The 26,150-nt window shown below is 35.1% G+C and overlaps 1 protein-coding gene across 1 annotated transcript in view; it reads right to left on the minus strand.

Moving 5' to 3' along the window:
* Positions 1 to 6,862: 6,862 nt before the first annotated feature.
* The window catches only part of LOC141419452 (uncharacterized), a 237,422-nt gene continuing 218,134 nt past the window's right edge, over positions 6,863 to 26,150 (minus strand). The window contains exons 12-13 of the mRNA XM_074062253.1: positions 13,077 to 15,481; positions 6,863 to 6,904 (exon numbers count right to left, since the gene is read on the minus strand). Coding sequence (XP_073918354.1) covers positions 6,863 to 6,904; positions 13,077 to 15,481 — 2,447 coding nt within the window. The remainder of the gene's footprint in view (positions 6,905 to 13,076; positions 15,482 to 26,150) is intronic.

Consider the following 26,150-nt stretch of genomic DNA (forward strand, 5'->3'; position numbering starts at 1 on the left):
GTCAGTACATCTCAAAAAACTATTAGAAGAAATTCTAAATATTTTTCTATAAGAAAATGATAAATATATGAGGAGGTGGATATGTTTAATCTGATTTAAACATTGTCATTCATACATGTATCAAATATTATATGACACCCCATTAACATGTACATTTACATCTTATGTATCACTTAAAAAATTATAGTGCCTAATCTTACAAAGTTTTGATGCTTTCTGCCTTTCTTGCTGAATATTAAGTGTTGCAGGTTGTGTAACTCTGAGTGTTTAGAATTTTTATAAGTATTTCCTACATGATGGCAAAAATTTGCATAAAATTTTTGGATTTTTATATTTGAATGATTCCTTGCTTTCCTTGTTTTTAATATAAATGTGCATTGCAGAGATATCAGCTCATATATCAACAGTGATATACATATATATGTGTATATATGTATATATATATATGTTATTGGGATAGATGTGGCTATGTATGTTGCTATATACATACATACATAGCCACATCTATCCCAATAACCTATTCACATGGACTCTTTTTTTAAGTTATTTTTTTCTTTTTTTTTCAAAATACTTTATTTCTGCCTTGGGGTAAAAGGAAGCCACAGATCTTCAGGACTTAAATCCTTAGTTGTCACCAAGACTGTGGTTGTGAGGGAAGGACAAATACTTCTCATTCTTTCTGATTTTTCCGTAGCGAACAAATAAAGTAGAAAAAATGCAAAAGAATAAGAGGAAAAAAGCAAAACAGCCCCACAAATTAACAGCTTAAGAAATATTTCCTTCAGCATTTGTATATATGTGATTTAACTCTGATTTTAATTTTTATTAGCTTATATCAATTGTACAAAGGGGTTTCATTGTGATATTTCCATATATGCATGTAATGTACTTTGATCAAATATATACCTTCTATTAATCTTTTCTTATCTCCTTTTTGTTTTTACAATTTTTAATTGGTTCCATTGTGGTATTTTGGGGTGGGGGGCGGTACTGGGCTTTGACCTTAGGGCCTTGCACTTGCTAGGCAAGTGTCCTACCACTTGAGGCACACCTCCAGCCCTTTTTGATATTAAGTTATTTTTTCAGATTGGGTCTCACATTTTTTTGCTCTGGCTGGATCCTCCTACCTATGCCTCCTGCATAGCTAGGATTCCACACATGAACCATCACACCTGGTTTGTTTGTTGAGAAGGGGTCTCCTTAACTTTTTGCCCTGGCTGACCTCAAACCATGATCTTCCTGATCCCTGTCTCCTGATTTGCTGGGATAATAGGCATGAGACACTATGCTCAGTCCTCATTCTGCTATTTTCATGCATACACACAACACACACATACCTTTAGGCTTAAGCTGCTCTTCTAATAATTAGGTGTGTAAAAAACAAATGTAGTAAATTTAACCCTTTCTTCCATTACCTGTGAAATGCAAATGGTTTTGGAAATTGTAGTTGATTCTCTCCATCTTATGAAACAAGATGATTTTGTCTAGTGCCATCTATGTAAATTTCAATTTTATTAGAAGCACTGAATTTTAAGTGATCTTCATATTTCTCAAACAGAAAGAATCCTTAAGAAACAAACTTCTTGAAATTCTAAATTTTGAGATGAGTGTGTGTGGGGGTGGGGTGGGGGGTGTTACAGAAATTCAAATAGTGACCAATTTGTACAACAAGTTGAAGTGCTCAAACTTGAATACAGGGGATTATATTTATGTTCTACTTCTCTTATTCATTAAAATGAAGTGTTTCATGGAATTTATACCCTAAGATGCTTTATTATTTTACTAGTCTAGTATGGAGTATATTATTTCAATGTGCTTTTTCCTTTAGATGTGACCAGTTTTCAAACATCATTATTAAAACCTAACATCTGTTGCATGGGCTCAAAATATGTCTGAGAAGATGCTCTTTTTTACTTTGAAACTCACTATGTTTTATGTCCAGTATCTTCCTTTTTTAGAAAGATAAATCTCATAGCATTTTCTTGCTGTATTTCTTGTGTTTAGTATGTTTGTGCCCAACACATAAGTAACATGGATGGTTCAATATTGAAGCTCACTCTTTCCTTCTATAATGAGAATATTGGATGAGGTTAGAGGTTGATGCTTTCCTACAAATAACAAATATATCTAATTATTATTAAGATACTTAATATTTTCACTGAAAAGAGATGTAAAAGAAAAACAGACACGAAAAGATTCTCATTCTCAAGAGTTTAAGATTTTGATCAAGAAATGGCCTATAAACAGATATGCATTGGTATAGATAGGTCACCTAAAATTCAAGTAAAACACTGTTGGTGAGAATGTAAATAAGTGCAACAGTATTGAGGCTTCTCAAAAAACTAAAAGTAGAACTGCTATATGATTCAGAGATACCACTTCTAGGGATATACCCGAAGAAATGTAAGTCAGATTACAATAAAGGCACCTGGATACTCATGTTTATTGTAGCATTATTCACAATAGATAAGCTATGGAAACAGCCAACATGCCCCACTACTTATATATAGACTAAAAATGTGGTATTTGTATACAATGGAATTTTATTCAGCCATAATGAAGAATGAAATTTTCTCGTTTGCAGATGAATGGATGGAACTGGAGAACATAATCTTAAGTGATGTTAGCTAGGTTCAGAAAGCCAAAGAAGGCCACATGTTTTCTCTCATATATGGAATATAGATCTAAAACAGATACAAGCAATATTACAAAAAACAGGTCACACTGAGGGAGGTCATACAAGAGTCTCAGATTTTCAAAAATGTTCCCAGAATGAGTAAAGATGGATTTTAATATGTTATTTTAAAAGAACAGCAATTTAATATTTTTACCTAGTTGAATTTGTTATGTAAATTATGCTGTATGAAGAAACTATTTTATATTCTTTTGTAAGGATATAAAATATAATTTCAAGCATTATCAAATAAAAATTATAGTAGAATGTCTGCTTTGAAGTAGCCAAAAATAATGAAAGCTTTTCATTATGGCCTTTTGTTTAAAGTAATAACCATTATTCTACATTATTAATATTTGTTGTGGGAAGTCATGCAGAACAGAAGTATCCACATTGTAAAGTTATCCAAAACATTTCAAATAACAGTATGTGTGACTTATGTAAAGCTCTATAATTTTCCTAGCACTGATAATAAAACTTTAAATAAGTAAAGCTTGCACATGAATAGAAATTTTTGCTAAGAATCTACATTTTTTGTTATCTATTAGATCAAGCCAATTTCCTCATCCCGATGGTCAAACACAATTTGGCTGTGCACTAACATTACTCTTTTGTGCGTTCTTTTGTTGCAAATAGATATTCCACCTGTCTGTTCAACACTGACAATGCTTATCATCCCTTTCTTTGCTAAGATTCTCTGCCTTTCTATGGAAAGAAACAACTCTCTGCTTAGTCATCTCTTAACCTGAAGCCTGCAGACCACAGACTATGAACATTATAAATATCCTTTACATTTATTTATAACAGCCTCCTCAGTGTACTGAGACTTAGAAAAGTGAACTTACTTGTCCAAATTCCTGCATTTAATGTTTTAGAATCTGGAGTTTGGACTAGGATCTAGGATGCCTAGAAACCCAGTCTCTTGATCTTTCACTGTATTTCTTTTTGCTTTGTTAAAACTCACAGTAGACCTCATCTCTTTACCTGCCCTATATTGATCTTTTTGGTGAGTCTTTATTGTACTTAATACCATACAGGTTAGCATTTGTGTGGAATACATTTTGAAACACTATTATATGCAAAACACTGGGATAGCCACTTCACATACATTTTATTAATTACACTATCCCAGTGAGTTCAAATTTTTACGTGTTTTGATGTGCAAAAAAGTAACATCTTTCATAATATATCACTTCTGCTAAATTGAGTAAAAGAATTATATCAAGTGTTTGGATTTATTCAAGGCAAACCAGTATGCTCAAGTGTTTGAATAAAGGATCCTCAAACATTAGGTGACAGATACCAAAAGGACTATTAGAGCCATATGACACAGTTTTTTCTTCTTGCATATTGACAAATTTACTGTTCAATTTTTTTAGAAAAAATTTAGCTTCAAAGAGACCAAGTTAAGTTATTCGTTATTCTTAAAACTTATTTGCATAATGGCCTAGACTATATATTCAGGGTATTGTCTGCCACTAAAAACTTGAGGAAACATTCTTTTGTAGAAATTTGGTATTAAAACAGATTGACTAAAAGAAAATTTATTTTTATGTCACCACACAAAAGTCTCAGAAATCAGTGATAAATTATATCCATAGTAGTTTTTCTACGTAAAAACATAATTTGTTATCTTCCTCCTGTGATTTTTCTTCATTAACTTAAAATAAAGGAATTGATGTTGGGCTTCTGGAAGTCAAAGAAATAGGATTTCTTTTATGAGCATTTCCTCAGAGATATATCACTTTTTGGAACCCATCATTGCTCCATAAGTGTTGTGATTTCATGTTTTCCAATAATTCTATCTATAGCTTTGAGCAATATATTTTGTCCTTTTGAGCCTTTGTTTATTTCTGTGTAAAGGTGAGCTACTGTTGTTGTGATGACTTTAAATTGTGAGAATCAAAAATGGTGATAATTCTTTGTGAAGCTTGACAACTCCTTAAAATATAAGAAATTCTTAACATTGTGCTGAGTTTTCTTGCCTTCTTTTTTTAAATTATATTAAAGTTCAGGGTTTACTTTTGATGAATTTGGGACATCAGTTTTAGTTGTTCCTTGGGAATCTCCTAATTAGTCACAAACTGGTACCCCTCTCCCCAGTGCTTTGTTGAACACACACAGTCTTTCTTGTTCTCTATTTCCTAATTAGGTTAATGGCACTGCCACTATTACATCAGAAAACTGTAAGATATCCTAATCTTTTACTTCTTTGTTCCGACATCTAATTATTCAGCAATTCCAAATCATTCTTAATATCTCTCAAATGTGGCCTCTTCTTCACTCTTACTTCCTTATTTGAAACCTTTTAAAATTAGAGTCTAAACTTCTACAGTTGTGTGCTAATAGATATTTTTCTAATCTCTCTCCCCCACATCTTCCTTTCAAATCCATTCCCCACACCATCAGTAAGAGGGATTTATCTAAAGCAAAATCAAATTACATTGCCACTATGCTTTAAGGGTTACCCATCCCTTCTGAGATGAAGTCTAAATTTCCTACTATGGCAGACAAGGTTCTTTCTTACTTTTCAGTTCCTATCATTACCACAACCACACTATATACTCTAATTCATGCCAAACTATGGTTGGTTCACCAAATGTTCTAAGATCATTTTCAGCTGATGCTAAGAACAGAAATTTTTGGATAGAGGGACCAATATTGCTCATATATGTCTGAGGTTTATGGGTGAGATGCCTTAAATCCAAGGAAAGTAACCAAAAAGAACATGATGATAGTATATACAAACAAAGAAAGGCAAGGAAAAAGAGGGGAGACTCACTTAGCTGGAGAAGAGGGTTAAATTTATGTAGTCAAAAATAAGGCATATTGAGAGAGTGTTGGCCAATTGTTGATGTCTCATAAAAACGTTTGTCAAACCTAAAAAACTAGCTAGCATTTGTTGCCCTTAATGCAGAGAAACTAAAGCAGATACCTTAAAGCAACTGAGGCCAATAGGAAAAGGGGACCAGGTACTAGAGAAAAGGTTAGATCAAAAAGAATTAACCTAGAAGGTAACACCCACGCACAGGAAATCAATGTGAGTCAATGCCCTGTATAGCTATCTTTATCTCAACCAGCAAAACCCCTTGTTCCTTCCTATTATTGCTTATACTCTCTCTACAACAAAATTAGAGATAAGGGCAAAATAGTTTCTGCTGGGTATTGAGGGGGGGAGCGGGAGGGGGTGGAGTGGGTGGTAAGGGAGGGGGTGGGGGCAGGGGGGAGAAATAAACCAAGCCTTGTATGCACATATGAAAAATAAAAGAAAAATGAACAAAATAAATAAATAAATTAATTAAAAAAAAAAAAAGTTTGTCAAGTTAACATGGCTTTGATGGCCTGTGTATCCTGTAGTCCTCAAAGTATACCTGGTAATTCTTAGTCGAAAGGAGGTGTTTATTTTTTAAGTACACTTGGAAGCTTAGCCCCTCTTTGTAAGTGGAAAGGAAAGATACATAATGTTGGTCACTTCAATTTGTCAGTTCTCTTACCATGTGCTATTAAAACTTTATACAATTTGTTGAGTTTCTTTCTGGAAGTCAAGAGATAGCCTCATTATATTCAACTCATTCATCTATAAAAATTCTTGGTAAAGGGAATATGCTAGCATTTCTTCTAGGTTACCAAAGCTGATTAAGATAAATAGTAAGGTAAGCAAACACTTCACAATACTGATGAGTCCTATTTTAATTTTAGTTTTCACATTTATAAAACAATAACAATAAACAGCATTAACAATAAAATAGATTTATTGTGGGTTCTATTAAATTTAGAGTGGCCATAGCATATTATCATAAAATTTGTTAAAAGATAAGGGCATCTTCTTCAGAAAACAGACTTTAATGAAATAATTTTGGGTTGAAATATTTTACTGCACCTTGACTCATTATCAGTACAAAATTATTTTTATTTGACGGCTAGGAAGTACCACAGTGTGTCCTTTTCTTAATTCCAGACTGCCAGAAAAAATAAGATGGGGCAACTGGTACATGGTAGTTGTAAGCAACATTTGTGGCCATAATAGACAATAATAGCATAGTTATATATGGAGAAGGTACATATGAATGAACATATAATAAACATTGCTCAGGGATCTCTGCAGATTTTTGAAGTTATTTGCTCATATCCTCAACACGTTCTTGGCTGTGCCTTTGTCTTTTCCATCTCAAGGTATCCTTTCATTAATCAAGGGCAAAGGTTTTGTCTGCTACCTGTCTGGAGGTTGAGCTGCAACAACAGGACAAAAACAAACTAGGGAGTTAATAGTGGTAATGAGATTAAAAATATGTATTTATCATTAGAATACTTTAAGTAGAATATTTAGTCGAAAGTGTTGTATATCATGACTTTGAAATGTTCAAATCCTTGCCCAAGAAACTACTATGATCACTTTAAAACCCTAGGGGTAGTATATTAGAATACTAGAATGGGAGCACAGTAATGTTCATTTTGTAATCTGCTACTTTAGTTTAATGCAATGTTTTCTAAACTTGACACCTATAACTATATGTTATTTTTAATATAGAAAATTGTTTAATTATAAGCTCTGATTTTTACCACTTTGTAGCTGTTTGATTACATATAAAACATTAATTGACCACATTATGCTTCAGTTTCCTCATCAAGAAAATAGGGATTATAATATAACTGCACAAAATTGTGAAGATTAAAGTGAGCCAATACATGTTCAGCATGAGTGCATGACAGAGAGCAAGCACTCCCTAAATGTTATTAAGTGGCTATTTGAAGGTATACCCTGAATTTTATCTACTTTCCAATTTCAACATTTATATCACCTCAATCTCCCATTATGTCATATCATATTCTATTTATAAACTACATTCGAGAGTAGTGTAAAACAGTGAAAATAACAATAGTGAAATTTTCTGACATTTTGCTCAAGACTTTCACAGTTAACAATCTTGCTCATTTTTTTTCTGGCTCAGAGCCTTACACGACTATCTAGAAATGGTCTTTTCTGGACCTAGAACCAAATTTATTTGCTGTGTAGTCTGTTTTGCTGCAACCACTTCCAATCATTGGTACAGCATTTATGGGATGGAATAAAATAGCTCTGGTACTAGTTTCTCCTGTTATTCCCACTTGTTTCTACTTGACAAGCTACTTTTTTATTCAGGAAGTACTCGGATGACAAGCATGAATAAATACAATTATTCCCAAGTTATTATAGAACTGCACTCAAGAAATTCATTTATAATTTACTTATTAGTATTAAACCTATTTTGTCACTAAAGTTACTTTAAGAACTCAGGAAGGTGTGATCCTCAATGCAAACCTAAATCAGAGGACGTTATCTTGGGGGTATGTATTTGTGTGTGTGTACACGTGTGTGTGTGTGTGTGCATGTACGCTTGAGCCTGGGCACATGCACACTGAAATGCATGTGTGTTTTTGTGTAGGCTCTGTGAGAGAGTAAAAACGAGGTGGTATGGATGCATTGGGAGGCTGCTTCTAGAATCAGCAACAAAATAATACAGTTGGCTTGGTACTTTCTGGATGTAGCAAGAAGTACAGGAATGTAGACTGACTTCAAAATGGAAAAGAGAGGAGGAGGTAGTGAGTAAAATGAAAGGTTTTTTTTTTTTAGCATAGAGTACTAACTTCAAGAACTCTGAGTCTACAATTGTGTGCATGTGTATGAGCATGTGAGATGAGATAGGAGTAGATCAGGAAATTGAAAAAATAATGTAGAAAAAATACTTTTATTACAAACGGAGTTGGAAGAGCCAAAATATTTTGATATCCAATAATATGATAAAGATAATAATCATGTTTATTATTCTACATACATTGTTTCCTTTGCCTTCACCTTAAATATACTCTCTTATTATTTCTACATTCTTGTCCCCATTTTTCATTTAACTGAGGAGCTGTACTACATTGGACCAGAAGTCACTATCTAATTATTATTTTACTTAAGGAAAGAAGGTGTATTTAGAAGGAGATTGGTTGACATGACTCATTAGATAAAAAACTGGAATTCTGTTATAAGGCTTTTTAATAATTGCACATTATTGTCTTTGGTACTCAATACAACCAAACTCAGAGTTTAAAACTTTGAAAACTATAGTATACTATTCTTCTAATCTAGAAAATGGATTATATTCAGACACAGCTACCAGCTACCTCAGTTTATTTCAAACTTGAAAAACATGGTAGATTACACAGATTCTGTAGCTGTTCAATGGATCATAGTCACACTTGTGTTATTGCAGCAAACTTTCTGGATTTAAAATTCCACTGAAATCCTCTTCTTAGGAATAAAAAAGCTCTTTAGTCAATTATATAAGATTTATGATTTTGAGTGTGACATAGTATTAAAATTCTCCCAATTTATTTTCTGCCAACTAGTCTCAAGTTGATTTGGTCTGTTATTCTTTATCTGCCTACACATGATGCACCATTTTTCCTGTTGTTACAATTGAGACAGTTGGGCTGAGGAATCTTGACCAAACAGGGAAAATATATGATCCTGAACTTTGCCCAAAAAGATGACTGAGACAAATTTTCTACAATAGTAGCAGTAGCAAAGATGATCTTTGCTTTGAGCTTGAGGCAACTGGTTCTTCTGTGGATTGCTCACCTGTGTCTTTGTAGGTTTTTTTTTTCAGAGAACTACAAGTGATGTAGCTACAGGGAGAAGCCTGGATTCAATCTGAGACCTTGATCGTTTATCAGATTAATGACTGCTTTCTATGAAATTACTTAGAGAAAAATGGACAGGTTATATTGTTATTAGGGACATCTTTTTTAGTTGTTCCATACATTTTTAATAGTTACATTCAGTTTGAGGTCTTTGACTCATTAATTGCAAAAGGAGAATCTAACTCAGTTTATTCTATCTCTGTTAAGCACTTTCAAGACCCTATCTTGTTCAGGGGCATAGCTCAGTGGTATTGTGCTTGTCTAACATCTAAGAGGACCTCAGTTCAATCACTAACATTGCAGAAGAAGAACTACAAAAAGACTCTTCTTATCTGACAAGTAATCTAGCAATAAGAGAGCATAGAAACACTTTTATATGAAAATATCATCAAATTGATATAAAAAGAATAAATGTATGGGAAGGTCTAGTATACTGATGGCTCTAGTAAAACAGTTTAACAACAGATGTATGCAAGTTGCCTATATCTTTGGCTAGGAGATGGTTTTGTGAGACCTTACACTGAAAATCTCTAGAAAACATATCTTCCACTGTAAAAATAATGTGTCATACTCATGAAAAGCTAAAAGTGGAAAAGTTTTTTGTGTGAACATATTTAAGAACAATTTTCTTTCCTTTTTTGGCAGTACTAGGATTTGAACTCAGGGCCTTGGGCTTGCTAGGCAGGAGCTCTACCACTTCAGCCACATCCCTAGCCAGTGTGAGAATATATTTCATTAAAGATCTGTTTGAAAAGACATTGTTTTGGTTATCTGGAGTAGATGGGTACTATATTTACCTGCCTGAAGGTTAAGCTTTACTAAGATTTATTTCAATGAATATTAAGCACTTATTAATGTATTCCCATGGTAATAAAATCCAAAGGAAATGATACACTGTGTAGGCACTTTAAAATGAAAATCTAACAACTTTTGACCACTTCAGTTGGTCTTTCTTTTGAAAACATTATATTGCAACTTTAACCCTCCTGAACTAAGTCTTATCTGTAGGCTTCCTCAACTATTCAATATACTTATAAATAAAAATATGTTTACTGATTGATTTTTGAAGCAATTATTAAAGGTGCTAAGAGAACTTTGGTGCATTATTAGTATGTTCAGGCACTTATTGATTGAGATGCCTATTTAACCCATGTTTATAAAACTTTACTTGTAATATAACATTCAATGTGAAGCTATTATTTGATTCAGTGTTTATTACTGAATAATTTTATTTTTTGAAATCTCTAATGTAAATAAAAAATGGCTATGTCTTTGAATACAATTCTTCTCAAATGTATTCAAATAGGCCTAGGAATAAAATGATTAAATCATTGTGTACATTTTATTCAGAAATAAAAGCCATTTTCACAGTCTAACTTAAAAACATACTTTCTTCTAATTTGTCCCTTAAATGTGGAATTATATTATTTAAATAACTTTTGGAAACTTATTAAGTGGCACGAATCTTAGTAATATAGCTCTAATACTATTGAAGTAAACATTAACTTTTACAAAGAGAAAGAATTTCAAGAGTTAGGATATTATTTGATATTTCTGAAAAATGAGACAAAAATGATAACCTTCGCACACCTATTTCTCACCAATTTAAAAAAAATTGCTAACATGTGGTCTGAACAAAACGTTTCTAGCCATTCTGGAAACTCAGTGAGATGTCATTTCATTTGTTTTCATATAGCTTGCATTCCACATGACCACTTGCTTTCTATTAAGGTAAGTAGACTGTACATTTCTTAGAGGGTAACAATCATGTTTTTCACTTAGTCTCTATTTTTTGAGTCTGCTACACTGTTTAAATTATTAAATACCTATGGAAGGAATGAATGAACATGGTACAAGTGGCTTGACTGTATATTCTGATGTCATGTTTGTTATTTTAGTGGATTTATGGTTTGTAGGAAAGTTTTATTCCTTTTAAAGTGATCTTCTTTAACCTTATTAATAGTTTGAATAGGAAAGCACCCCTGTTTTCTCAATTATAGTTGTTCATAATGGACATATATGGACATGGATGTCTATTACAGGAAATATGAAAATACACAAGTTGTAATGGAAGGCAATGATCCATTCTTTGAGAAAATGCTTTGCTAGTAAAGGCATAAAAAATACATTGTTTCCAAAACTATTCATAATTTATTGTGATGTTCTATCTCTAATGAAACTAATGTAATTGGTTATAAATACTTCACTTGTCTAGTCCTGATCTAAGAATGGAAAGTATTTTCCCAGAGCATAGTGTTTATTTCACTTATATGCCACAAAAAGCTCATTTTTGTGATATTATCTTTTGGGGAAGTCAATATCAAGCATTTGAAAAGTTTGTTTTTCATATGAAAGTTCAGGTAGTTTTCATCGCAAATCATCCCCAGTAAGTAAAGATAGTTCCTAGATGCTAAGATTTGGATGACTTTAAAACAACAGCTGCCTTTCTTAATGATAGCAACCTTAAACTTATTATAGCCATGCTTTCATTCAGCTAAAAATGCCAAAGACATAAAATAAAATATTTTAAATGCTTTCATAACATTGTAAAAGTTCATTTGTGAGAAATAACTGGTAAAAGCATACCCCTTTTCCCTATATTAAGGCTCTTCTCTGAGTAATTATTTTTATTACTTATAATTGACCAACATTATCTCTAAGTTTTCATAAGAAGAAGCTATAAAAACACACCAGGTAAATGCAACTATTTTCAGGAAGATGTGATTTCTTGGGAAAACTATAAAATTGTTTTCTATTGAAGTAAACACATTAAGGAAATACCAACTTTGTAATTCCATTTTGGTTATAAGAATCTGTGCTGCATTCTAAATGGAGAATTATATTCGGTTACATATTTTTGTGGAAAACAAAGTAATTGTGTCAATTTGAACATTTATGCCCACAGACAGTACAATATAATTTAAATGTATTTGTTTACAATGCCTAATTAAGTATAACAAAGCTAAAATTCAATGCATAACAACTTAATTATGCCTCAATGACAACATGTTGGTAAAGTTTCATCAAAACAAATATTACTCGCTGCTGTCAAAAATTGTTTCTCAAATACTTAGCAATCTTAATTTGTGCATGCAATTCAGAATTCGAAAGGAAACATTTATCAAGATACATTGCTCATCAAAAATATAATTTTACTTATCAGTAGCAGTAACATAAAAAGCAGTTTGAAGTAAAAAATAACAAACCTTTGGGATTCTTTGCTTTCTGATATCATGTCACCAAAGTAATTCAAATTCTATGTATCTAAATAGATATTATAATATCACTATTATTTCAAACAGCCTTCTTAATGAAATTTTTGGCAGATGATTGTTAAATGGCTTGTTCCATGGTACTTAAAGCCCACTTAGTCTTTTTTATCTCTCTGCCCATACAGGGAAATAAACAATACCAGGCCATAAATGGGTGAGAGGAGATAGGTTAAAAAATTACTAAGTTTTCTATGACTTGGCTTACATTTATGAGCTGTGCAACCTTTACAAAGCAGTAGACCTGTCAGACACAGTGCAGGTCTATTCATCAAGTGTACAGCAGATGGATGTTTCAAATGGAAAACCATATTCCTGACTTTGGAAGGTCAAAGGAGAAGTAATATTGTATACTTTGTCTCCTCTATTCCATGTAAAAAACGTTAGACTTTATTCAATGAACTCACACTCTGAATTATAGGAAATGGAGAAGAAATTTTAAATATACATTGATATAAACTTACCTTAAAAAATTGATTCACAGCATCTGATGATATGGTAAACTTCACATCTGGTGGTTCAGCTTCTACTACAATATTAAAACTAGGGAGTGAAATATTTGGATTGAAGTGAATTTTTAAACTAGCAATACCATTGACACCAATGGGATTCTGGACTCCAGGGAAATATTTTAAAAAGCCAGATTCCCTGCTGGCATGCTTAAACATAGCAGATTCCATGAAGCCAGTAGAGCCTTTGAAGTGAGCACCAAATTTTTGATCATCCAAGATTGCATAATTTCTACCAAGCTCAGATGTGGTTAAATGATCAGGAGTGGACAAATAATTTGTGTCAGCAACAAAATTGGGGATATTTCCATTAACAATATTAGAAACAGAGGAACTAAATAAGAGATTATTAATATTGCTGTTAATAGTAGAGTTATATGCATTGTGAGCATTTATTGCATTGTAATTGAGGTTGATAATATTGAATTGAGTGAATCTAAGAACATGGGTAGTGTCTGAGGCAGAGTAGGTTCTATCAGTATACCTGGGGTTAATAGCACTACTACAACTAGTAGTGCTGTTGGTGTCAGTGGCATTGACAGTGATAGCTGCAGAGCCTGTTCTAGCAATATTATTATTTCTGTCAACATAGTTTGTATTGACTACAAAGTTAGAGCCTACTGCATGTGTAAATCCTGTGTCTGAGTCATAGTTTGGGGCAGCTGTATAGTCATGACCAGTAGCACTAGTGAATCTTGTAGAATAGTTGGAGTCAACATCATTGTTAAGACTAACAGCATTTTTGTGACTAGTAGGCTTGGCATTATAGTTAGAGTCAGGACCTTTTTGGAGGCCAGGGATATTGCTTTGTGGACTGGGGTCAATGTCATTGTTGCTGTGGTCAAAGTTGTTGATAATTGATCTAATATTCTGGAGACCAGAGCCAATGTTGGGACAAATGTCATTGCCTGGCCAAGTGACATTGCTAGGGCCAGCACCATTATTGGAAACAGAAGTGTAGTCCAGGACATTTTTATTTGGGGACCCAGAGGCACAGTTTGGACTAGTGCCATTGTTACAGTCAGCAGTATTTTCCTGTTTAAGACCACTAAATAGGTCAGAAGCATTGCCTGAATTGTTGGTATACATGTCCTCATCAAGATCATTACTACATGTGGTGCTAACAGCATCATTAGTGGCATTATCAATGTTAGGGTCAGGTTCACTGTTGGGGTCACCTCCATTGTTAGGGTCACCATCAGTGTCAGAATCAGCTCCACTTGTAGGATCAGCATCACCAGTAGGATCAGACCCATTGTTGGGATCAGGATCATTTTCAAAGTTGCCATCTTTGGGCTCAGTGTCATCAGGGTCAGATTTGTCTTTAGGGTCTTTCTTATCTTTGGTGTTGTCTTCATCTTCAGTGTCTGTTTCATCTTCAGCATCTGTATCATCTTCAGAGTTTGTCTTATCTTCATGGTCTGTCTCATCTTTGGAAGGAGGTTTGCCTTTAGCATTGACCTTATCTTTGAGATTTCCTGTACCAGAAAGTTTAGTCTCAATGTCAGGATTGCCATCAATTTGGGGTTTGAACTTGCCTTCACTTTCAAGACCAGTAACATTGCTGGTGTTGGTATTGTCTGGGACTGGGGCATTATGTTGGCCCATGATATTTTTGGAGTCCATGGGAAAGGTAAGGGTAATAGCAGAGCCTATAATATTTTGGAGAGATGAACAATTTTCACAATGCAAATAAGAATTTGAACCACATGAATATTTAGTATCTTCTTGGTGTAGAGAAGACTGGATGCCTACAGGATGCTTAGGATCCAGGGATTGAGATAAAGAGTTATTTGGAGACGTCTTGAAGTGTATAAGAGATTTGGAGCTCAGAGAATATTTAGAATCCAAGGGAGTTTGGAGATGTAAAGGAGAGTCAGAGTCTGAATCATCATCAGAATTCATGAAACATTTATGAAAATGAGGGTTATTGATTTCCATAAAACATCTGGGGCATCTTCTAATTCTCATGGCTAAAGAACATGCATTATTTCTTTGAAGCTTGGTGTGTATGACTGCCTTAGAGCTTATAGACTTTGGAGTGCAGACAGGCACTGAAATGGCAGAGGTGTAACTCTCAGTACTTAGAAGATGAGAAGGATTAATTTGAGACAAAGCACTCTGAAAACTTTGGGCACAACTGTAGTCCTGGCCAAGGCTCTTATAGACAGATACTTTGCGGGTGACTTTTTTGTGATGCATGTCTTCTACAAGTGTGTTTGAGTCTGGAGAAAGGTTATGGCTCTGTGTTTCCTTTAACTTTTGCTGTGAAACTTGCTTGTCACTAAGATTTAGAGATGCCTCTTTGAATCTCAAAATCTTGTCATCACTCAGGTATCTCACGAGTTGAATTCTGGGAACTGATAGAGAAGAATAAAATATGAGTAAGACTAGCCAAAAATATAATAGTATGATGTTAATGCTCACATTATAACCTAAATCTGTGCAAAAGAAACACTATTTTTTCCTTCAATGTACTATAGTGAGTGTTACTCGAACTTTCAAAGGGAGACCATGATCCTAAATTTTCTGGTCAAGAAGGTGTTATCTTGAGCTTAATAAAACATAAAAATGAAACACATCCATTTTTCTCAGATATTTATATTCTTCATATTCAAAGAGCTTACTTTATAGAAAAGAACTTGTTATATAGGAGTGAGATGACCAAAAGAAAACTATGGTTTTACATATCTTGGTTATTACATATCTAACTTATATTTTCATTTTGCTTCTAGAAATTCAGTTACTTTATTCTTTCCTGGAATGTAATCCCTATTATTTATAAAATCTCCATGTTTGGAGATAAAAATTTTCCTTGGGTTGATATATCAAAATTTCAAATTCTTTTGGTACTAAATTATAAAATTTAATTAACCAAGGATTAATTTCTGTAATTATCAAGAACTCACTAGTATATCACCCTAGAAAATTTGATATTTACTAGTATCTTCATAGCTTTAAAATTGAACCAAAATGTTCAGTAAATGTCATTATGAGTTAACCTTGATTTCTAGGTTGAGAAGCAGAAATATGATTTCATTTTAAAAAGAAAAGATCCTTTTCACCATTCCCTCAAGGTCTCAAGCACATTTCTTCCAGGTTTATCACCAAATCCAACATCACACTTTGGAAAGAGTCTAAGGATACTGAACGGCAATTTCCAGTTAGAAACTGATCTTTTTTTTATTGCAAAGTCTTCATGGTTTTTATTTATAAGGAAATGAGGACATATTCTTATACATACATGAAGTCATTATCTTGCCTTTGATAACATGATATCATGAAATGATATTCACATAATGGAGAAGACATGAAGTATTGGTAGCCTATATTTCTATGCTTTATAATAAATACAAAAGTACAACTATAAATTTTCTATTCCAAGCCAAGTGCTAAAAATATTGAAGGTGGTAATCATTGTCATTAATATTTTTGGTCTAAACCTAATTCGTGTGCTCACCTAAACTTTATCCTAATAGTCTCTAGTTGATATTAACATATTGCTCACTACTCTGGATAGTCCTAAGAATTCTTAGCTATAATTATTTTTCAATGTTTCCCTATTGCTTCCACCTTACATTGCTGCTGGTCTTACTTGCCTTTATTTATATGTTTGTTAGTTGTCATTTATTATTTAGTAATTTTAAATAATGAGTTAACTGGTTTTACCATTATTTTAATAAACATTGGCCAGTTAAGCAGTGAGCTAGGCCTTGGCAATAGAGATGAATAAGTACTAAGTCTTATTGTCCTTAAGAAGTTGATGGCTATACTATGGTTAGTTCCCAAAGAAATGCAAAAAAGTTTTCTTAAAGAAAGTGAATCTTAAAGAATGAAAATCAATCTTTTAGAAGGATCCAGCATACTATAGTATAGGTGCCTGGTGACACTAAGACTCAGATAGCAGTTTGATCTGCTATCTGAATTGAAGCATTGAAGGTATCAGAGGCCCTTAGAATTTCTGGCCAGGCTAACTGGTGAGGGTTCTTTCTTGTTCATGTTCATTTCTTAAAGACTGGGGGAGACAACCGTTTTGTCTAATGTGCAGATACCAGCACAGAAAGTCAAGAAGAATGGTGAAATAAGGAAATTCATTCTAAACAAAAGAATAAGGTATGTATTTAGAAACTGATACTGGTAAAATGGAGACATATTATTTACCTAACAACTACATCAAAATAAGTATCATAAAGATACTCAATGGGGTAAGAAAAACAATACAATAACAAAGTGAAAATTTCAACAGAGAAAATATTTAAAAGTATCAGACAGAAATGAAAGAGCTAAAGAATACTATCCAGTTAAAGCAGTAAAAAGAAAAAAAGAACAAAGAATCTGTAAGGGAATTATAGATCATCATCAGGTGGACAAATATACACATTTTGAGACACCAAGAAGGAAAAAGAGAAAAAGATGGGAAAATGCCTACTTGAAAAAATAATGGTGGGGATCCAAGATGGTGACTAGGGTATGGATATAGAAAGCTTAAGCTTTGTGACTCCAAAAACCTGCCTGAGATGTTCGAGCCAACTTGGGTAATTCTGACTCCTTGTAGCCAAAATAATAACTGCCATCACATTAGGTATGAAAAATATTCAAAGACTGACCCTCAAATCAGCCTTATTTAGTTGCACCTAACACCTGCAACCTGCAGTACATCCAGCAAGGCATATCCAGCTGCAGTCTCTCTTTCTCTTTTTTTTCCTTCTCTTCTTCCTTGATCAAGTGGAAATAGAGCATCAACCACAATCAAACTCTGACATCCTGAACCCCTAGCCTGTGGAAAGCCTCCCCATGCCATGCTGCACTGAGAAAATTTGGCACCATTTCTCCCCACCACTGCCACTGGCTCCAAACCTGATTGTGTGTCAATTGGCAGAATGAACAGGTGAGCACCACACACCACACAGGACTCCCTTATCCACCCCTAGGAACATAAACCAGTGAAGCCCCTGGGCAGTCTGATCCACCCAAACAAAACTGAAAAACAAACAGTGAACTGTAATCTAGCATGGGCAAGAAAGGGGGAGGGTAGAATGCTGAAACAGCCCCAGAGAAAAGGGGTGGTGCAAAGAACTAAGCCCTCAATGCTAAACTCTCAGTAAATAAACACAGGAAAGGCAGCGAAGGCTAAGAGTAGGCTGGCAACAAGCCACTGCCCAAAGCAGGGCAAGTAGTAGATCACAGAGATGATCTCCTGAGCCAGAGAGCAGCATCCACAAACCAAACTGCCAACAAAACTGAAACACAAACAGTGAACTGTAATAAAACATGGACAGTGGAGTGGGCAGCTGGAACACTGAACCTGCCCCAGAGAAAGGGGGCGGGGCAAAGAACTAAACTCTCAATGCTGAACTCTCAGTGAACAAACACAGCAATAAGCCACCTCCCAAAGCAGGGCAGGTAGTGGAACTCAGAGCTGATACCCTGAACCAGAGTGTAGCATTCAAAGCTGAACTGCCCCCCTCTGCTGTGGGAGAAGCTGACCAAACAGTTGCAGCTGAAGGATAACACAGCTGTCAGCTGGGGAAAACAATAGCTCCAACCACCCTGCATAATCTGGCAAACCTACCTCACCTCACAATTTCATTTAAAGTTGTAGACAGAAGAACAAAACACTACTTACAAGCCAGTCACCTGGTGAGACCACGTCAGAGATTCTGCTTATATGCCATACCAGGACTGGATGCTAGAGGAATAACTTCAGAACTTAAACGTAGACTGAAATTCTATTATTCCTGAACCTTGTGGGTTTTTTTATTGTGTTTTTTTCTTTTCTGTTTTTTGTTTGTTATATTATTGTGGATTTTTTATTTTTATTTTTATTCCTATTTTCGTTTTTTTCTTTCTGTATTATCAACTTCACCATCACTATCTTCTCATCCCTATTCTCACCTCCTTCACTCTCCCTCCTTCTCCTGCACTAGAGTCCACTGTTCTCCTTCCCAACTACTATTTCTGTCCCTTCTCATCCACTCTCTCCCCCTGCCTTCACCTCTCCCTTCCATCCTCCCCCAACCTGTCACCACACTACTCCACCTTCATACACACTCACCACTGGCTGACCAACCAACTGTACCAATTTTACACACCTCAACACCCTGCAATCCCTGACACAGCACCCTACACTACAATAATAGAAATACACCCAAACACACACAAGGGCCACAAAACCCAACAGCCCCCACAATGCTTCCCCCACTCACCCACCCCACTTCCTGCCTCCCCTTTCAGTGCCACCCTATCAAATTTCCCAAATTTCTATAGCTAGCCTAGCAATCATTAATCCTCCCCCAAGTCCCATTGCTTGTAGATAATACCACCAGGGATCTTCTATGGATTACATAAACAACTAGTCAGGCATTGAATCTGTGAATTAGTTATTGCTAAATTACATCTCCAGGTGAGGGACAGAAATAGCACACAAAGCCAGCTAACAACCAAGACAGTCACAACACAAAAATTTAATCAAGGGAAAGAGAACAGGTGACTAAAAGCACCAACCAGCCTATCAAGAACATGGTTGTACATGTGGAGCGATGGATAGAAGAAGGAATGGAAACCACTCTACTAGAAAAAATAATTCAATACAGGATTCAGAGGAAAATGAGCAAAATGGATACCCAGTTCCTGAACCCCAACAACGCAATGATAAATGACACTAAAGAACTCAGTAATGCCCACAAAAAATCCTCAAAGAAGAAATCTTGCAAAAAATCACTGAGAATTTCATGAAGATACTAGACATGATTAACCAAAATGTACAACATGCACTCAAGAAATTTCAAGACACCAAAAATAAAGAATACCAGAAACAAATACCTGACTTCAAACTATATTACAAAGCAATAACAATAAAAACAGCATGGTACTGGCACAAAAACAGACATGAAGACCAGTAGAACAGAATAGAGGATCCAGATATGAAGCCACACAACTATGAGCAACTTATCTTTGACAAAGGAGCTAAAAATATACGATGGAGAAATAGCAGCCTCTTCAACAAAAACTGATGGGAAAACTGGTTAGCAGTCTGCAAAAAACTGAAACTAGATCCATGTATATCACCCTATACCAAGATTAACTCAAAATGGATCAAGGATCTTAATATCAGATCCCAAACTCTTAAGTTGATACAAGAAAGAGTAGGAAATACTCTGGAGTTAGTAGGTATAGTTAAGAACTTTCTCAATGAAACCCCAGCAGCACAGCAACTAAGAGATAGCATAGATAAATGGGACCTCATAAAACTAAAAAGCTTCTGTTCATCAAAAGAAATGGTCTCTAAACTGAAGAGAACACCCACAGAGTGGGAGAAAATATTTGCCAATTATACATCAGACAAAGGACTGATAACCAGAATATACAGGGAACTTAAAAAACTAAATTCTCCCAAAACTAATGAACCAATAAAGAAATGGGCACGTGAACTAAACAGAACTTTCTCAAAAGAAGAAATTCAAATGGCCAGAAAACACATGAAAAAATGCTCACCATCTCTAGCAATAAAGGAAATGCAAATTAAAACCACACTAAGATTCCACCTCACCCCTGTTAGAATAGCCATCATCAGCAACACCACCACCAACAGGTGTTGGCGAGGATGCGGGGAAAAAGGAACCCTCTTACACTGTTGGTGGGAATGTAGACTAGTACAACCACTCTGGAAAAAAATTTGGAGGCTACTTAAAAAACTGGACATCGATCTACCATTTGATCCAGCAATACCACTCTTGGGGATATACCCAAAAGACTGTTACTCCAGAGGCACCTGCACATCCATGTTTATTGCGGCACTATTCACAATAGCCAAGTTATGGAAACAGCCAAGATGCCCCAGCACTGACGAATGGATTAAGAAAATGTGGTAGCTATACACAATGGAATTTTATGCAGCCATGAAGAAGAACGAAATGTTATCATTCGCTGGTAAATGGATGGAATTGGAGAACATCATTCTGAGTGAGGTTAGCCTGGCTCAAAAAACCAAAAATCGTATGTTCTCCCTCATATGTGGACATTAGATCAAGGGCAAACACAACAAGGGGATTGGACTATGAGCACATGATAAAAGCGAGAGCACACAAGGGAGGGGTGAGAATAGGTAAGACACCTAAAAAACTAGCTAGCATTTGTTGCCCTTAACGCAGAGAAACTAAAGCAGATACCTTAAAGCAACTGAGGCCAATGGGAAAAGGGGAACAGGTACTAGAGAAAAGGTTAGATCAAAAAGAATTTACCTAGATGGTAACACCCATGCACAGGAAATCAATGTGAGTCAATGCCCTGTATAGCTATCCTTATCTCAACCAGCAAAAACCCTTGTTCCTTCCTATTATTGCTTATACTCTCTCTACAACAAAATTAGAGATAAGGGCAAAATAGTTTCTGCTGGGTATTGAGGGGGGGGAGCGGGAGGGGGTGGAGTGGGTGGTAAGGGAGGGGGTGGGGGCAGGGGGGAGAAATGAACCAAGCCTTTTATGCACATATGAATAATAAAAGAAAAATGAAAAAAAAAAAAAGAATACCAGAAGACACAGAAACAAATAAGTGAACTCATAGGAGCCCTAAAAAAAACACCAAAGTGAAAAAGAGAACACTATAAATGGAGAGATAAATGAATTAAAGATGAAAATAGAAAATATCAAAGAAGAAGTGACCCAGGATATGGAAACCTCAGAAAAAAGAGTGAAACAGAAACACAAAACAGGGTGGAAGGCCACTCCAGCAGACTAGAATAAGCAGAAGACAGAATCTCAGAACTTGAAGATACAGTAGAAATTAAAGGAAAAACTGAAGAACTGTTACTCAAACAACTCAAGACCTGTGAAAGGAATATGCAAGAACTCACTGAATCCATCAAAAGACCAAACCTGAGAATCATGGGCACTGAAGAAGAAGAAGAGGTCCAAGCAAAAGGGATTTGTAATATAGTCAATAAAATAAACACAAGAAAATTTCCCAAATCTAGAGAAGGTTATGCTCATTCAGATACAGGAAGCCTCCAGGACAGCAAACAGACTTGACCAAAATAGAACTATCCCACAACATATTATCATTAAAACAACAAGCACAGAGAACAGAAAGAATACTGAAGGCTGTAAGAGAGAAAAAACAAATAACATATAAAGGTAAACCCATCAAATTCACAGAAAATTTCTCAACGGAAACCTTAAAAACAAGAAGGGCATGGAGTGAGGTATTTCGGGAATTGAATGAAAATAACTTCAACACTAGGATACTCTACCCAGCAGAACTATCATACAAAATAGATGGAACAATACAAATCTTCCATGATAAGTGGAATCTAAAACAATGTATGACCACCAAACCATCACTACAAAAGATTCTCCAAGGAATTCTGTACATAGAAGATAGAAGCAAACAAAACCATGAGAGGAAGGGCAGTATGAAACTATAGGAGAAGAAAAGACAGTGAATCAGAGAGTAACATTGATTCAGCTGCACACAATCAAACACTTCAATAACAAAAACAACAAAAGGCAGAAGTTACCATACATGTATCAAAATTAACATGGAATGTCAATGGACTCAACTTCCCCATGAAAAGACATTGCTTGGCAAAACGGATTAAAAAGGAAGATCCAAGAATATGTTGTTTACAGGAGACCCATCTTATTGACAGAAATAAACACTGGTTTAGGGTGAAAGGCTAGAAGAAGATTTACTAAGCCAATGGCTCCTGAAAAGAGGCAAGAGTAGCAATATTTATATCTGAAAAAGTAGATTTCAAACTTACATTGATCAAATGGTGTATTTCCCCTTAATAAAAGGGGAAATACACCAAAAGGAAATAACAATTATCAAACTATATGCATCCAGTGTCAGTGCACCCAATTCCATCAAGCATGCATTAAAGGACTTAAAATCACATACTGACTCCAAAACCATGGTAGTGGGAGACTTTAATACTCCCCTATCACCAACAGATAAGTCACACAAAAATCAATAAAGAAATTCTAGAACTGAATGACACCATCGATCAAATGGACCTAACTGATGTCTGCAGAATATTTCATCCAACTTCCCCACAATATACCTTCTTCTCAGCAGCCCATGGAACCTTCTCTAAAATTGATCATATCTTAGGGCACAAAACAAGCCTCAGCAAATATAAGAAAACAGAAATAATCCCATGCATTCTATCTGACCACGATGCATTAAAACTAGAAATCAACAAAAAAAAAATAGCAGAAAATATGCAAAAAATAAGAAGCTGAACAACACATTGCTCAATGATCAGTGGATCATTGATGAAATAAAAGAGGAAATTAAAAGGATCCTGGAAGTTAATGAAAATGAAAACATGACCTACCAGAACCTATGGGACACAGCAAAGGCAGTCCTAAGATGAAAGTTTATAGCCATGACTGCATATATTAAAAGGATGGAAAGATATCAAATAAATGACATAATGCTACATCTCAAACTCCTAGAAAAACAAGAACAAGCAAAACCCAAATCAAGCAGAAGGAGACAAATAATAAAAGTAAGGGTGAAAATTAATAGAGACCAAAAAAAATACAAAGAATCAAAAAAACAAAAGGCTATTTTTTTCACTTATTCATATGTGCATACATTGTTTGGGCCATGAGTCCCACCTGCCCCCCGCCACACCCCTCACTTCCAGGCAGAACCTGTTCTGCCCTTTTCTCCAATTTTGTTGAAGAGTACACATAAGCAATAATAAGAAAGACATAGCATTTTTGCTAGTCGAGATAAGGATACCTATACAGAGAGATTCCTAGCACTGCTCCATTCACAAGTGTATTACAACCCGAATTGATTCATCTCTACCTTACCTCTTCACTACTTCCCAGTCACCTTCCCATACTGACCTCTGTCATTTTGATTTTACTGTATTAGCTCCTCTGCAGTGGGGACATCAAACACTTTCAAGTGTTTGGTTTCCTACCTATCCCCATTCCTCCCGTATGTGCTCTCCCCTTAGCGTGTGACCTAATTCCAACAATATTGCTGCATTTGCCCTAGATCTAAAGTCCACATATGAGGGAGAACATACGGTTTTTGGTCTTCTGAACCTGGCTAACCTTGCTCATGATGATGTTCTCCAGTTCCATGCATTTACTTGCGAATAATAAGATTTCATTCTTCTTCATGGCTGAGTAACACTCCACTGTGTATAAATTCCACATTTTTTTTAATCCATTCATCAGTAGTGGGGCATCTTGGCTGTTTCTATAACTTGGCTATTGTGAATAGTGCCACAATAAACATGGGTGTGCAGGTGCCTCTGCAGTAAGCAGAGTCAAATTCCTTTGGGTATACCCCTAGGAGTGGGATTGCTGGATCATACGGCAGATCTATGTTAGATTTTTAAGAAGGCTCCATATTGTTTTCCAGAGTGGTTGTACTAGCATGCATTCCCATCAGCAGTATATGAGAGTTCCTTTTCCCCCACATCCTCATGAACACCTGTTGTTGGTGGCGTTTCTGATGCTGGCAAATATTTTTTCCTACTCTGTGGGTGGTCTCTTCAGTTTAGAGACCATTTTTTTTGTTGTGCAGAAATTTAAAATTTTTATGTAGTCCCATTTGTCAATCCTTTCTCTTAGTTTCTGTGCTGCTGGGTTCTATTGAGGAAGTCCTTGCCTATACCTATTGCTTCCAGAGTATTCCCTGCTCTTTCATGTACTAAATTCAGAGTTTCAGGTCTGATATTAAGGTCTTTGATCCATCTTGAGTTGGTACTAGTATAGGGTGATAAACATGGATCTAGTTTCATTTTTTTGCAGGTGGATAACCACATTTCTCAGCAACATTTGTTGAAGAGGCTGTCTTTTCTCCATCATATGTTTTTTGAAAAAATAAACAAGATTGACAAACCCCTGGCAAATATGGCTAAAATGAGGAGGGAAATGACCAAATCAGTAAATGAGAAACAAAAAAGGGGAGATAACAACAAATAAACACCAAGAAAATCCAGAGAATCATTAGAGACTAGTTTGAGAACCTATATTCCAACAAATTTGAAAATCTTGAAGAAATGGACAAATTTCTACACACTTATGACCATCCAAAACTGAACCAAGAGGATATTAACTACCTAAACAGATCTATAACATGAAATGAAATTGAAGCAGCAATAAAGAGTCTCCCAAAAAAGAAAAGTCTAGGACCTGATGGATTCTCTCTGAATTCTATCAGACCTTTAAAGAAGAACTAATATCAACTGTCCTTAAACATTTCCACAAAATAGAAAGGTAAGGAACACTGCCTAACTCATTCTATGAAGCCAGTATTACACTCATCCAAAAACCAGACAAAGACACATCCAAAAAGGAAAACTACAGGCAAATCTCCTAAATGAACAATGATGCAAAACTCTTCAATTTGGCAAACCAAATCCAACAACATATCTAAAAGATCATTCACCATGACCAAGTGGGCTTTATCCCAGGGATGTAGGGATGCTTCAGCATATGCAAATCAATAAATGTAATACAGCACATTAATAGAAGTGAAGACAAAAATCACTTGATCATCTCAATAGATGCAGAAAAATCCTTTCATAAGATTCAACACCACTTCATGATAAAAGCTTTAAGAAAATGAGGAATAAAAAGAATGTACTTCAGCATTTTAAAGGCTACATATGACAAACCTATAGCCAACATCATAGTTGATGGAGAAAAGCTGAATCCATTTCCCCTAAAATCAGGAAAGGGACAAGGGTGCTCACTCTCCCTACTCCTATTCAACATAGTCTTGGAATTCCTAGCCAGAGCAAAGGCAAGAAGAAGAAATAAAAGGAATACAAATAGGTAAAGAAACTGTCAAAGTATCCCTATTTGAAGATGACATGATCCTATACCTCAAAGATCCAAAAACTCTACCCAAAAATTCTTAGACAACATAAACAGCTACAGCAAGGTGTCAGGATACAAAATCAACTTAAAAACATCATTAAATTTTCTATACATCAACAACTAACAAACTGAGAAGGAATATATGAAAATAATTCCATTTACAATATCCTCAAAAAAA

The sequence above is a fragment of the Castor canadensis genome, chromosome X (assembly GCF_047511655.1).
Source record: "Castor canadensis chromosome X, mCasCan1.hap1v2, whole genome shotgun sequence".
Lineage (NCBI taxonomy): Eukaryota > Metazoa > Chordata > Mammalia > Rodentia > Castoridae > Castor > Castor canadensis.